At 39.6% G+C, this 16,394-nt stretch overlaps 1 protein-coding gene across 1 annotated transcript in view; it reads left to right on the top strand.

The window, feature by feature from the left end:
- MFAP3L (microfibril associated protein 3 like) overlaps positions 1-9,211 on the top strand; it is a 38,952-nt gene extending 29,741 nt beyond the window's left edge. Inside the window, exon 3 of the mRNA XM_026485617.4 lies at positions 3,355-9,211. Within this exon, the coding sequence (XP_026341402.1) occupies positions 3,355-4,286 (932 nt within the window). The 3' untranslated portion in view covers positions 4,287-9,211. The remainder of the gene's footprint in view (positions 1-3,354) is intronic.
- The last annotated feature ends 7,183 nt before the right edge of the window (positions 9,212-16,394 follow it).

The following is a 16,394-nucleotide window of genomic DNA, read 5'->3' as shown; positions in this document are numbered from 1 at the left end:
CGCAGTACAGCTAAGAAATAACATCTGTTAGCTTTTCTCTTTGCAAAGGAGAGAGTGTCACCACTACTTCTGTTCGCACGTGGCAGATTTTCACATGTGGTTCTTGTGCCTGGAGTTTCTTGGGGAGACTGTGACAGATTCCTGGGCAAACTCTGGTCACCAGTAGAGCAGACTTCAGCAGCCCTTTTACTGCATGTGGCAATATTTTAGCGTGAAGCCTTCAGGGGAGGGTCCCCTTACAGGACCACAGCCTGACGAGAGGAGGTGGGGGAAGGGCTTTCCCAGGGATGAGCTCCCATCTGAGCACAGCGCAGGACATGAATAAGTGAACCACCCTCAAGGGCGTTAGAGAAACATTTTGCACATCATCTTTGGTAATATATTCAGAAAGTCATGGTTAAACATCCGCCTCTTTCTTTCCTCCAAAGTCATTGCATGTAGAACTGACTTGGCATCAACTGCTGACATTTTAAGTTTTTATTTGTGCTGAAGTGTTGCAGCTTAATGAAAATTCAACACATAACTTTGACATTCCCACTCAATTACCATCTTAAATACACGAGAACACCACTCCATGTATAGCCCTGATGGTTTCCTGTGACAGGCATTGTGGGTTACTTTTGTTTTTTTAACTAAAGTTAAAGCTAGAGTCAGGACCCTTCCAGAGTGAGTCTCAGGGCAAGTATTTATAGACTGAGGGGAATGGCAGTGTGCAGCAGAGAGAATGTTCTCAGGATGATCCGAGCTGCTGGGTTCCATATGGAGATTCTTTGTGAGCCCGGGCCCAACGATGTGGGAGGACCCTCAAAGTGCAATTTGTGCCATCTTCCTAGTTTTCAGGGGTGCAAATGGTGGGAGAACATGCAGAAATCTTTATTTCCCACTAATCAAAGGTCAAGCTGAGACTGAGAGGAAATCTGTAGAGTCTTAGTATCAGTCTTTACAAAAAAAATGATACAGACGTACATCACCTTTGAGGTTGGAATCTTCGCTTTTCTGACACTGTAGTCTGTGTGTGTGTGTGTGTGTGTGTGTGTGTGTGTGTGTGTGTGTGTGTTGGCTACCATCGTGTGTGTTGCCTTGTGACCCATAACAATTACAATACAATTATCACTGAAATTACTACATAGGTATGAGAATAAAGCTGTTTATGGTGCCATCAGATGCCTGCCTTCTTAGTTTAGTGTTCTTGTCTGCTTTTCTTCTCCTACACCCAGCTTCCGACTACTTTGAAGGTAATTCCTCCATAAAAGCAGTGGTCATGGGTGGTTCGGAGGTGACAGTTTGACCCTAACCATTCCCCATACAAATAACCTCACCTCACCTTCTTCCATCCTATTCACTGGTATATTTTCCAACAAAAGAAGGAAGGTAAATTTGAGGAACTACTACAAGTATAGTCTGTAATTCTCTGGACCCAAATACCTTGCATATCCACAATTAGCTTTCAATCAACTAGAGCTTTTTTTTCCTGTGCCTGCTGTCGTCCACTTTTATGAAATAAGTAAATGTTAAGAAAGTAAATGAATAATTTCCCTTGCCTCGGATCATTTCCATATTTGGATAGATCTCCGGCCGAAGTATCAGAATCCATGTTCAGGGAACAAAGGGGTGGAAGGTTTGCCCCAGCCCAATCTGAACAAGAGGTTTCACAGACTGAGTGTTTAGGTTTGTCTGTGAAGACACAGTCACAAGAAACTAAAATTCACTAGATTTTCCAAACCAGTGTTTTCTACTCTTGGGGAAAATACAGTGGCTGAATTGTTAGAAAAGGGTTACTCAGGGACACCAGGAACCACTCTCCACAGATGTTCTTTCAGAAAGCAAAGTAATAGGACAGCATCGACGAGAGGCATCCTGCCAGATTCAGCATGGCTAGCAGGGAAGAGGAACCATAGGCCCTCAGAAGGTACTACACTGCTCTGTCTAGCTTTCTTAAGAATGTTCCTTGGAGCACAAGATCCTGGAAAAAAGAAGGCCCTCTGTTGCCTCATTCCATAGTCCCTTGAGACCATAGTCACTTAGGTGCTCACAAGTTTAAAAAAAGGTGGGAGGCGAACATGTTGCTTGTTGCTTTTGGAAAATATCAGACTTTTAAATAGAATGAAAAGTCACTGCCAGAAGAGGAAGAAACAAGAAAAAAAATACAAGTCAATAAGAGGTACTTAAAAGGGAAACTACATGTTAAATTACCCCATCTCTCAGGAGAGGTTCCCCCAGTTGGCTTAGGGAACTGAAGTGCTTTTATGGAGAAATATCTGCCTGCCTGCTCCTTGGAACTCTCGTGGGGTCTGATCTGGACCCTCCTTTCTCTGTAGGACAATATAGGGAGGTAGCAGGATTTCAGAAAGGCTCAGACCCAAGACCTGGAAGCCAAACGTCTTATCATGTTTCCCAGGGGTCTTCTGATATGTGGGTACACAGGCAGACTAAGAATCAATCCCAACTAAAGAGTGTCTCTTGATTCAGAACCTCATTGCCAGGGCAACACTAGATCCTTTCCAGGCCAGAGAAGGAAATAAGAATTGCATTTATCAACATGCATTCTCCATTATGTGAGGCTTCTTTTCAACTTGATGGGTCTATAATTTATTTGCAAGGCTAAAACAAATGGATAGTAATTCATAGCCAGCCTCTGAATGTTCACATTGTTAGCTTGTAACTTCTAAGTACTATAAACAATTCATTGTAAATTCTCCAAATTAATGACATGTTATGTTTTAATTAACTGAGGTCATACAAGGATAACTCCAACCTCAAATATGAGAAGCCCAGGTAAACAATTATAATTTAATTGACTTACTCCAGATTTTATGTTGATCCTAAAATACTTTATATTCTGAGAAGCATTAAACTCCCCAATGAACATATATGCAACAGAGTCATGCTCACAGGCAGGTTAGAAAACCAGATGGTATGTGTACGGAATTCTTTAACAAGAGCACAAGATTTTCCAGATGGTTTATTTTTCCTATTTTTCACAAGGCTGTGGAACTACATAGTACAGTTTTGGGGCTAAGGGTATAGCCTTTTGAGCTTGAGTTCATCTGCTAGCTCTACTCCTTCCAAACTGGTGACCTTGGGAAGGTGGTCTAATCTAACTGTGCCTTAGTTTCTTCATCCTGTGAAATGGAGCTAGTATTAGTACCTACCTCACAGAGTTGTTGTGAAGATGAAATGAGTTAGTACGTGTCACTGTCCGGCACACAGTAAATGTCCACTGTCATTATCTTTCGTAGTAGTAGAAGCAGTGGTAGCAGTAGTAAGAGATGTTCTTAGGAACATGAGAGTTTGTAGACACTTTGATGGGACCCATATGTCCTTGGTTGAATTCTCCACTCTTCCTTCCAACAGGAAAATGGCAGATGCACGACAGCGGCCTCCTGAACATCACCAAGGTGTCTTTTTCAGACCGAGGTAAATACACATGTGTTGCTTCTAACGTCCATGGCACTGTGAACAACACGGTGACCCTGAGAGTCATCTTTACCTCTGGAGACATGGGCGTCTACTACATGGTCGTCTGCCTTGTGGCCTTCACCGTCGTCATGATCCTCAACATCACCCGCCTGTGCATGATGAGCAGCCACCTGAAGAAGACCGAGAAGGCCATCAACGAGTTCTTTCGGACAGAAGGTGCAGAGAAGCTGCAAAAGGCATTTGAGATTGCCAAGCGGATCCCCATCATCACCTCAGCCAAAACTCTAGAGCTTGCCAAAGTCACCCAGTTCAAAACCATGGAGTTTGCCCGCTATATTGAAGAGCTTGCCAGGAGTGTGCCTCTGCCTCCCCTCATTATGAACTGTAGGACTATCATGGAGGAAATCATGGAAGTGGTTGGCCTTGAGGAGCAGGGGCAGAATTTTGTGCGGCATACTCCAGAAGGCCAGGAGGCCTCAGACAGGGATGAGGTTTACACGATCCCAAACTCCCTGAAGAGAAGTGACTCGCCCACCGCGGACTCGGATGCCTCGTCGCTGCACGAGCAGCCCCAGCAAATTGCCATCAAGGTGTCTGTGCACCCGCAGTCCAAAAAAGATCATGTGGATGACCCCGAGGGTGTACAATTCGAAGTCAAAGATGAAGAGGAGACAGAACCGTCCGCTGAACATTCCCCAGAAACTGCAGAGCCTTCTACAGATATAACATCCACGGAGCTGACATCTGAAGAGCCGACGCCTGTTGAGGTATTAGATAGAGTCCTGCCACCAGGTCACCTGGAAACCACAGAGCCAGCGGTGGCACATGACAGAAACACCTGCATTATTTATGAAAGCCATGTCTAATATCGACTATGAAAAGCTATGCATATCAAGAAAATCAGGGGCTGCTCCTTGTAGTGCAGATGTAGTACGCACTTGCCGCTAAGCCTTACCAGGAGACTCTCATCCCTTAGGTAGGAGTGATGCCATTTTCAAAGGGGAAACACCTGAGTGCAGTTTATTATGTGACTGGAATTTCCCCAGTAGAAAAGGATGTGAGAAACATCAGGGTGCAGAATTGATAATACTGGACAGAAGGCGTCTGTCCACGTGATAAGAATTTTAGAGGCTCTTCTCTGCCAAATACCTTAATGGGTGATGCCCTTTTGGCAAAGAGAATATTACTGTAAGATATTCTGAGCTCAAGAGCCCTGTCCAATGCACACTGCATTGCTTTTCCTTTAAAAAAAAAATTATAGGTCTGCTACAATAGCAAATGCACGTACATGGGTTTGTTGCACTTTCTTCTCAGTTTTTAATTCCTGTCACTGTTCCTTTATAATGGAGTGGTTGTTGTTGTTATAGTAATACTAATTGCCCTTTCCCATTTAGTCCTCTTAGCCACTTTGTCCTTATTTTCCCCTGAAACACGTACCTCAGAGGCTTTGGTATCAGTCGCTAGTACCAGGGCTGATTTCTACAAGTCAGTTGTAATGTTCCAGAGTAGTTACTAGGCTCATTATTTTTGTCACTTCCCGGGCCTCTTTTCATACATCACTTTTGTTTGTTTGTTTGTTTGTTTCCAGTGAAGCTGCTATTGTGAAACTGAGAAAACCTTTGCCCAGGAATAGCACTTTAATAGCCAAATAAAAATGTGTTTACCTGTCCAATTCTGAGAGCCTTTTGGTGAGCTCAAGTGAAGTATGGAGGGAGATTGTAAAAGGTTGAATATATCCATATTACCTGTGAAAACTGCTCTTTCTATGGTTAAGTAACATCATCCTACAAACAAAAACTGATTCTTATCTGGAAAATGCAATGCTTCCAAAGACAGAGGCATTGATGAATCCCTGAGCCAGTTGTAGAGTACTGGCTTCCAGAAGGGCTTGCAGGGACATATGCCATTGGGTGACTCAAACACTGGATTTGGGGCAGCAAAAGAAAGATCTGTGAAGCTGTGTAGCCAGGTCCACTTCTGTGAACCACAGAGCTAAGTCGTTGGTCTTGAAGGGGAGAGTGAAAAGTTAGAACAATAGCATAGGGAACTGTGTCATCAAATTTCATGCCAGATTGTGGAATTATTTTTGTCTCACAAAGAAAGCAGTTATATGTGAAACTGAATGATGTTACGGAAAGAAGTAGTCAGTCTATGCAAAGGCCAGCACCTTACCTGACCGTGCCAATAACAAGCTGCCTGGCTTTGGGCAGGTCTGGGTCTCAGTTTCCTTACCTGTCAGAAGAGGCAGACCAGATGGGCTCTGAGCACCATCTAAATGGTCTCACTCTCTCACAGAACCAAACCAATATCATCATGCTTGCTCTCTTTCCAGTTACTTAAGAGATTTTCACTTTCCTCTCTGGGTTCAGCTCACATTGTTTACGCTGCATGACTTACTCAAAGAGGATCGATTTCAAATAATCAGCATTTTAAGCAAGTTGTGGATCTTCTCTCCCAAAACATCATTAGGACCACTTCTGTAGTTGAAATTTAATCGTGATGAGATGAATGGTATTTCATTTTCACTTAGAAGCAGGGGAAGTAACCTTAAGGTTGTTTTAAGGTCATGGCCACATCAAGTAATACGTCATGACGAGGTTACACAGGCATCGTTGGTACTGAGAGAGCAGACCCGGATGTTTAGTCCTCACTCTGTGACTATGTGGATAAGTGACCTTGGACAACTCCCTTCCCCTCTCTAGGGTTTAATCTTTTTCATCTGTAGAATATGGGGGTTGTGCTTGATGAGACACAGGATCCCTTCTAGCTCAGACATTTATTGCTTTCTAGAAAGTCTGTAATCTCCCAAGATGGTAGGTATGGTTCCCACTGCAAGAGACAAAACAACATTGGGAGCAAAAATGGATACAGGAGAAGGTTGCTTTTGTGTTCCAGATTTAACAAAAAATGTGTCTGTCTCTGCAGCCTGAGGGTGGTGGGTTTGGTTTTAGGGGTGGCCTGACAGGCTTCTTTATTCATAGTGGAATAAATTGTGGAAGGCAATCTGATAAGACATGGAGTTTGGTCAGACATCACTTGGCCAGGAATGAACTGCTGGCATCTAGTTACAAAATGTCTTGGGTGGTCATGGGAAGCAACTAGTAGTCCAGCAGTCAGGAGAAACCATGACTCCCAATGGGCTCTCTGGACTAGGATTTTATGTATTTGGGTTGCAGAACAACTTTATCTCCAACTCTCAGAATATAAATATTGTCTACTTGATAGCAAGTGGAGGTCAGCAAATTGTCAGTATGGATCTGTATGCCCAAAACGGTAACAGAGATTTAAGCTCATTTTGTGATACTGTGTGAACTTTTCCCCATTCTGTTCAGTTCTCATTCCACCCAAACCCATGTGCAGATTTCCACATGGAAATTACAGGAGAAGGCATCAATTCTAAGAGACATTGATTAGGAATTAAAAATGTAAAATCAGCAGATTTTTTGTGAAGCAGGAGCAGAAATGTGTGACCAAAGAATGTTCCAGATTGGTTTTAGCTTCTTAAGACTGGGGAGATTATTATAGAGATTTTCCAAACTTTCCCCTTCTGAGGCATCAAAAAGCTCTTGATATATAATTATAGCCAACCTGAAAGGAAGTTGGCTTACAATGGAGATTTCTCCTTCCAGAAATTCTGCGCTCTTCCTATCCATCTTACAGCTTCTTTATGAAATGAGAAAGGCTCTCCTTCTAGAATACAAAATGCAGAAAGACCTTGTGATTTTCAGCTGATTTTTCAAGGATAAACTGTTCAGCTTCATAGAATTGCATAGAAGTATGGCTATAGGTGTGTGTGCTTGTGTGCACACGTGCACATCAGGCTCATTTGGGAGGTTTTAAAAGCTTAACACTAAATCCCAAGCCATGTCCTTTGGGTCTTATGTAGTCATTCTCAATATCAAACAGTTTCTGGGTTCTGCGACATATCTCTAACAACTTTTTTTCTTGAAATTCTGACAATGATTCAGATATGTGTGCATATTTAATTCACTTAGATTGACCTGTAAATGTGGACGGTATTTATTCTAAATGGAAAAAAAAACCAATTTTATACTGAAAATCTATGTAATTTATAATGGTTTTGTTTTATATATTATATTTTCATATCTTTAGGGCACATCTACTGTTCTCATCTTTTTGTATATCATACTCGGCAAAAAGAAATACTAATACTTGACTAAAATCTCTAGGAACCAAATGTGACATATAACGTATAGAAATTGCTCTAAAAATATCTGAATGTTCTCACCCATCCCAAGCATTATTGTGCCATTACATCCGGAATGATTTGTCTCAGATGCTTGTGAGCATTCCTTTTTTTTTTTTTTTTTCAAAAGTAAGGCTAAAAGGCCCCACATCCCACACAACGGATTCTGGAATCCCCTTCCTTCCTTTACCTTTTTTATTGTTTGTTTCATTTTTAACTGTAGAGGTCTGTGTTGTTTACGTTTCCCTTTGAAGGGCGAGGTGAGATAAGAAAGCAATTTGACGAAAAGACTGAATTGAACTATGGCTATGTAAATTATTTAATGGACTGATGACATGTTTGAAGTCTAATGCTCAGATTGTTATTTATCGGTGATCTAGTATCTGCTCAACTCTTCAGCACACGAAGAAAATGTAAGGCACAAAGAGTATTTGCATGTTGTGAACAGGCACCCTCTCAGTGTAGTGCAGCCAACACAAATCAGCTTAACTATAGAAACAGCCATCCCGGCCACTGGAGACATGGTTTTAGAAAGGCAAATCAGACACCTTTTATTCACAGATTGAAATACAGTGTTGTATCTGTGCTAAAACTCCTTTAATGGCGGACCCTATGGTTGTTTTAACAGGGGATTTCCTCTCAGTGTTTCATTTGGGAAGAAAATGGGACATTTAACTTATCTTTCAGATACTCTATTTTATACTCAGCACAGTCCAGTTACTATTCTGTACCTATCTTCACAGATCCTTTTGACATTCCCTTAATATTATAATCCCTGTTTCTGTTTTTCTTTTTTAAACTAATTTACTGGTACTCTTTCAACCTACCAAATCTCATTGTATATTCGCACACATATTTTGAGTACCTGATACCTTCAAGACACTAGTCATTTTTACATTCAGCTATTCATTTAAAAATCCCTCAGCAGATAACAAAGTTCATTTTCCTAATGACTTTTTTAGGGTTTCTACAATGATTAATCAGGTTTGGATTAAACAAATCATGGTGGGGAAAAAAATCAAAACATAATTGCTTAACATGTTTTCCAAAGGACTGAGTGTGTGTCTGTTATACAAGAAAGTATCATCTGAGGGTGATAACGATCTTTGAGATTTTTTAGAGATACCAATTTCAAGGGAGCTAATACTTAGAATACCACAATTAAAACTGAATCTGTTAGAGAATGTAAAAATAGAAAACGAATAGTTCTAAGAATATTCTGGCATAAATTGATTTTATTTAACCAGTAATAAAAGCCTTCAAATGTATCTGTCAGACACCATAAAGCTGCTTACAGTGAGTTAGGGTCAAAGAAGATGCTTGCTTGCATTTATGTTTGGCTTGCTATATCTCTAGTTCTGGATGTCCTTTGTTAAAATTGGAATATAAGATGAAAAACTTTATCTGGGCAGAAATGTCAAGCTGTTGATTTTGTGAACTATAAATGTTCATTTTTTAAAAATAATTTAAAGATATAAACAAAGAACTTTTAAGTTGATGTTATAGTAGCAAAACAGAAAAAACATGTGCTCCATCCTGTATTTTGATTGTTGCTTTAATAAAGGATTTGCGCAGGTGTGTGGATTATGTGTCATGTCCCACCTGAAGGGCATTTGATTGTGGCCTGATTTACTCTTTCCAGTGGTAAGACATCTGTCCCCAATTCTGTTCCTTACCTTTTGCGTCCATGACATATCTTGGGAGAAAAAAAGGAAAAATAAAATAATTCTTATGTAAATCTACAAAATTTATCCAAATTCAGAAACCTTAACTCCATCCTAACAAACTATATAGCAGTGTATTTTTATCTGTATCAAGGAATCATTTTTAACATGTAACATCAAGCATTCTGTAGAGAATCCAAAAAGGCCAGGAAACACATACTCAGAACATTCCACAGAAGGTATGAGTAATAGATCTGCCTAGACACCACCTAGACAACAACCAAACAACAGATTCTGGAATCTCCTTCCTTCCAACAACCAAATCCAGGCCAAATCTGAGAACATGCTAAGGAGGTTCCTTTGACAATCACTAAGCTTCAAAAGCTGAATCCCTCTCAAATAAGATGAGATGTGGGACATGTAAGCAAAACAAGAAAGGGGACCACCAAATGGGAAAGCAAGACAAAAAGGGCAGAAAGGCAGTAATTTACTGTAGATTAAAGAGGCAAATAAAATAGCTGAGTTATCCAATAAACTATGCATATAACTAACCATCCCCAGGTTCTCCCAAGCAAAAAAAGAAAAAACAAAAACAAAAACAGTCTAAGAGAACTATGCTGGCATTCATGGAAAAATTAACAATTTTGTCATCATGAACGAGAAAAAGTAGGAAAGTTTTGTGCTAACCAGGTAATTTTGACTGGCATGTATTTTCAGACCCAGAGCAAAGAGTTGTTCGATTTTTTGCAGGTTTTGGAATGCCATAGACCTTAATCAAAGGAGCTAGGTAAGGATTAATGTCAATCTGAGTGATTTTCAAATAAGCATATAGTCACCGACTGGGAAAATAAATGTGAAGTTATCTCATTTACATATCTTTTTTCCCAATGTGCCTACAAATAGTCATTCAGATTGGCTTGAAAATCTCTGATAAATGGGGAGCTCATTACCTCCTGCGGTAGCATATTCCACTGTGGTTGGGTTTTGAGTGCTGAGTCATAAATTGTTAAAGTGGTACCACACTGGTGCTTGAGCTACCTGAAGCTGAAGGTGTGAATTAGTCTTGCCACAATAAAATTGCCTTTTTATTGTTGACACAAAACTAAAATTGTAAATGTATTCATGTAAAAGACAGGATTACAAAAATTGGGGGTGCTCTTGATGCTGCTACATTAATTAACATGCCATGTGGCAAACACCCTTTTGAGTGAATGGTTTCTGCCAATGGGTGGTAGAGGCAGAAGTCAGGTGAATCAGGTGCTCCCCCTCCCAGCCCCTGAGATGTTCTAAGGCGGCAGTTCGCTAAATAAAGGATGGTTCAGCAGCCAGAAGAAAGAAGTGAATCAAGCAGCAGATTAATTGCCTCAGTATATTCGTATACTTTTGAAGGACTATTAGAACTGACTACTGAGAGAAGTGTATGTATGTGTTAGGTGGCCTACTGAGGTATTTTTAAATCGCAATTGAATTAGAGCTGGCCCCAACTGCATTTATGCTATTAGGTAAAATAAAAATACCAAGGGTAAAATAACAACTTGGCTAAGCTATTAAATAACTAATGAGTAGGCTAATAATATGAAGATTGATAAAGCAATATGAATTTTTCAAAAAACAAATTTCTCACTACCAGTGGAGTGGGTTTCCTTACAATTACTCACGTTTTAAAGTCCATTATGGAATAGGAGTCCCAGTGAACGATGCAGAAAAGTCAGTTGCACATAGAACTCTAACAACATTAGGGGACTTTTTGTTCAGTGCAAATTCTGTACAGCACCTACTTCCTGAAACTTTTCATGATTCACAGGAAGCTGATGTGTACTGGAGACCTCTGAAGTGTTCGGTGCCTCTGGTTTTAAGTCTGATTGACTACTGTGTCTGCTAGGGCTGCACTTCTTCCAACTAGGCAAATGGTGAGGTAAACAAAGTTGTTCCAAAGCTGTAAGAAGCTTCCTAATTCTAACCATCAAGGGAAAAAATGACAAGTGTGTGTGAAGTGGTACAACTCTCTGTCCACGCCGTACAGAGCTCCCCCCAATGTCGGATGATGTTTCCCACTCGTCCCCGCTAGCATTACCTCAGCTGTTCTGCCAGAGGACCAAGGTATGATGTGTGAAGTAAAACGCTTGATTACAGAATAGTCTCTATGAAAAAAATTCATCTACCACATAATAGACACTTCATCGGTTTAACATAAAAGCAGCAAATTTTAATGCTGGTTATGTTTGAAATTATTTTAAAACTGAAACATTACAAAAATTATGACTTGGCATCATCTTTGTAGAAATGTCTTCATCTAAAGAAGAAGAAATTTGAAAGTGTTAAGACCTTAGAAATTGCAGATGATTTAAATACATTCTGTTTGTAGGGGAGGGAAATGACAGCTGATGTAGAGCATCTGTGATCATTAAAATTTTTAATGTGCAGAATGTAACTTTCCTAATTTTTTGGTCATCACAGTAATTACTGTGATTAATAAATTTCTGAAACCCTGCCAGATCATGAAAAAAATTTAACCCCCCAATTAAAAATATATATGTGCTATTCTTGTATCATGTTAACTATTTTGTTACTTTATCTCATTCCACAATGAGCTTTATATGATTGAGTTAAATATATTGCACTTTCTGTGAGTTCTTTGAAATTGGAAATTGCTTTGTTTCATACAAGCTCACTAACTCTCAGTAACAAGACTACTTTATTAATCAAACATCTTAGTCCCAATCATTTTGAGTCAATGAGAGACATTTACAGTATGATTAAAAAAGCAGAACAGCTGGATGATCTATAAATGCTTTTCTTTATCTGAAGCTAAAAATGGAAGGCTTTCTGCTATAACACAAGAATAAGACATTATAATGCTTTGCTTACATATAGACCAAACGTTTGTGTCCACCTAACATTCTATGTTGAAATCCTAATCCCCACTGTGATGGTATTTGGAGGTTGGGCCTTTGATAGGGGATTAAGTCATGAAGGATGAAGCCCTCATGAATGGGATTAGTGCCCTTATAAAAAAGATCCCACACAACTCCCTCACCCCTTCTGCCATGTGAGGACGCAGCAAGAGTTGGGCTCCCAACAGACACTGAGTTTCCACTCCCTTGATCTTGTACTTCCAGTCTTCAGGATTAAAAAATAAATCTTTGTTGTTTAAGCCACCCAGTCCATGGTCTTTTTGTTGTAGCAGCCTACAAGGACTAAGACAGGATGAATAGTGTAAAACAATGTAGGAACACATAAAGCATGCAACTTATTTCCTCCAAGTCCTTATATATGGATTTAGATGGCCTTTTTAAACATATTTTTAACACTTCGATATAAAAATCAATACAAATATAGAATTATGAACCTTCAATTATTTTTCTTTATTAAACATATACATTCACCAGGATAGGAAAATTATAGTCATGATTGTCCTCTTCGTATGAGATCTAAAGAGGATGGCTATGCCTTATGACACCAAATTTAGATTCAATCCTTTACCTAAACAAAAATTGTCTCCAATTGGTAGCAAAAATATATATGTACCTATTGTTTGTGAACATGTGTGTTTGCTTCTGTGTTGCATGTACAAATTTTATCTTCCTAAATACTCTGAGCCTAGAACATTAAACATTTTAATTAGAGCTTATTTTGAGATAATTGTAGATTCACTTGCAGTTGTAAGAAATAATACGGAGAGGGGCGCCTGGGTGGCACAGCGGTTGAGCGTCTGCCTTCGGCTCAGGGCGTGATCCCGGTGTTATGGGATCGAGCCCCACATTGGGCTCCTCTGCTATGAGCCTGCTTCTTCCTCTCCCACTCCCGCTGCTTGTGTTCCCTCTCTCGCTGGCTGTCTCTATCTCTGTCAAATAAATAAATAAATAAATAAATAAATAAATAAATAAATAAAATCTTAAAAAAAAAATAATACGGAGAGATCCCAGGTACCCTTTACCCAGGGCTCCTTAATGGTAACATTTCACAAAACTACAGTACATTATCACAATTAGGGTATCAACACTGATACAATTCCCAGTCTTAATCAGATTTTCCCAGGTTTACATGTACTCATTTGGATGTGTATATTTTGTGTATCTGCCACCAACCATTCCATCACCACAAGGATCCCTTGTGTGGCTCTCTTACAACTACATCTACCCCCACCCCACCCCAGAACACATTGATTGTAAATCAGTAAACTCAATTAGATAACTAAAATGTGTCTGGGGAACAAATTGTAAGAAGTGTGTTTTTCCATGTTCAAATTTATCAATTTCTTGATATCTGGTTTCCTGTCCCTTTTGAAGGACTTACATGAAGGACTTACAGAGAGGTGGTTTCTGAAACACAAAGAATGGACAGTCATATATTTGAAATTCTAGAAAACTCTTAAGAAGTAAGGGGATCTGAAGTAGCAATAGGTCACAGTGTGTTGGTGGGGGAACTCTTGGACATCCCATCCACACCCTACACTGTTCCTGTAGCCAAAAGACACTGAACATTGAACAAAGGCATGATTTTTATATGTCTTTGCAAGTCTCAAGGGAAGAAAAAGTAGTCCCTCCAGTATCTAAAATGTCCAGTACTCCAGAAATTCCAAAACTAAGGGTGATAGCAACTCACGAGTAAAGATTCAAGCAACCTCTGTGATACTGGTGGTCTTGTTAGCCTTGTATTCTTTTCTCTTAGATAAGACAGGACTTAGAATTTAAATGCCCAGCTCCTAGGCCATAATGAGATATTGATTCTGATGTTACATTAAGCATCAAGGGCTTTAGTAAAACCCCAGTAATGCTAGTTACCATCTCAAGTATTGAAATCAAAACAACTGGCCACACTGTTAAAGGAAAAGATCCTCTGCCCACCGAACTCAAGGGAACGTGCAGGAGGCAGATTCCTAAGCAGAGTCACTTGAGTCTTAAAAAGTCCTTATTCAAAGCCACTGAAATGGAATCATGAAAAATTCATTCCTTCAGAGTAACATTTTCTCTTATTACACAAATACCCTAGGCTTGTAATCACTTTTAGCCTCTGTCAGGCATCATGAATACAGAGTAGGAATTGGTTTAACCCTATAATTCTACCTAACAACCAGCTGAGATCTGAGCACTTAGGGGGCGAGGAGCGTTGAAAGGGTAGAGAAGAATGATGTTGACTTCCAGAATGGCAGACCTAGATAGAGGTCCAGAGCAGCCAAAATGCTGAATGCTGACCTCTTGGAAGTATGAGAGGAGTTGCCTAAGGGAAGTATGAGAAAACTAAAAATAACTAAAAATAAGTATGAGAAAAATAAAAATTTCACACCGTTCCCCAGGACGAGCCATGCCCAGATAGATGATCAGTGAATTTTTAAAATATGGCAAATAGTATATGTACTAGCTTATACAAATTGGTCATTAAAATCATGGGAAATAATACTCATCTAATTTCTAGTTAAACAAAAAAATCCCTTAGTTTTAATCCTTGTTCTCTCCTCAATGACACAAATCTCAGTGCTTAAAGCATTTTGTTCTAAGCTAATCAGCAGTGTCCTGTTATAAAAAATCAAGTTATCGGGGCGCCTGGGTGGCACAGCGGTTAAGCGTCTGCCTTCGGCTCAGGGCGTGATCCCGGCGTTCTGGGATCGAGCCCCACATCAGGCTCCTCCGCTATGAGCCTGCTTCTTCCTCTCCCACTCCCCCTGCTTGTGTTCCCTCTCTCGCTGGCTGTCTCTATCTCTGTCGAATAAATAAATAAAATCTTTAAAAAAAAAAAATCAAGTTATTAAATCATTTCTAAGAAAATATTCCCAGTGATAGTGGAGGGCAGACTTTCAGCTGAGTAGCAACATTAAACCATCTTTAAAATACTTGTTTATTTTGAGTGTGATACATTAATTAGGATGCTTTATTTCAATCACATTCAAAAACGATCTTTACAATTGCCAGTTCAATAACACTACTGTTCTGTATTTTCCACTTAAAGCCCAGGATTAAACACAAAATCTACACACCATACTCTAACCATAATGCTCAATTTTATCCTGTTCTACCTGAATTTTGCTCTGTTTTCTCTTACAAAATTGTTTCTAGTCATTTATCATGGTGGTATGTAACATTTCTTGTCTTTTTTTCTTTTTTTTTTTTTTTTCCCAGAGTAGTTAGATAAAGCAGGGTAAAAACCCTTACGGCTTTTCTTTGGTCTCCCCTCTGTAACAATACATACCCTTCCTCCATCTTACAGGTGGATTAGCTTAATAGATGCTCCTGTGTTCCAAAAAAGCAAAATAGTAATTTTCCCAAGACCTTATGAGATTCTTCAGCCTGTGAGCGCTATACAAACAGGAATCACGCCCATATCGCCATAGTGCCAGTGCTTCCTATAGAATCTTGAGGATGACTGGCCTTTAGTAAATGTCAATTAAATAAAACTCATATGTCCTCTAGCCAATTAGGATTTATTAGGATTGGATTGAATGTCCTCATTTATAGGGCCCAGTGAAGGGTAAAAAGTACATTTTGAAGAACCTCTTTGAACCTAAAACCATACTTATACAGACTCCACTGTTCTCAGGACAGTTTTGCTGGATAGATTTCTTTTTTTGTGAACAGAATAGAGCTGTAAATTTCTTCCCATGTTCTCTTCTTTCACACTTTAACCTACTATTTAAAAGGGCTGTTTAAAAGTCTTTGGTCCACTCTCGTGGTGTCATGGTGAGACAATTTTCTCCAATTAAAAATCTGCAGCAAATCCAAGAGAAATGAACTGTGACATTGAAATTACTTCTATGCCATCACATGTCATGTTCTCTGCAAGAACTTTATAGTCACTGGAAGAAGGAGCAGAATCAAACCATGTCCCTTCTGCAGTGCAGATATTGGCAGAGACAATCCATGCTTCCCAACAGGTTAATACATTACCTGTTCAGATGGCCCTGGTTTTGTTCTAGGTTTCTTTTACCTCAAAAGGACCAAAACAAAATTTAGTGAATCCAGTTCCTAGAGCTTGTGCTACCTCCTCCTTAAATCTTCACCAAGGCAGACTAGCTCCGATGGAAAAATAATCCCCAAACAGCTGATGAGTTTAAATTTACCTTACCTAAATGATAAGGTGTTTGTCTTCCCTGATTTGCTTTCAAGGCA

This window comes from Ursus arctos, unplaced genomic scaffold (assembly GCF_023065955.2).
Source record: "Ursus arctos isolate Adak ecotype North America unplaced genomic scaffold, UrsArc2.0 scaffold_11, whole genome shotgun sequence".
Taxonomy (NCBI): Eukaryota; Metazoa; Chordata; class Mammalia; order Carnivora; family Ursidae; genus Ursus; species Ursus arctos.
This window is presented reverse-complemented; position numbering and strand designations above follow the sequence as displayed.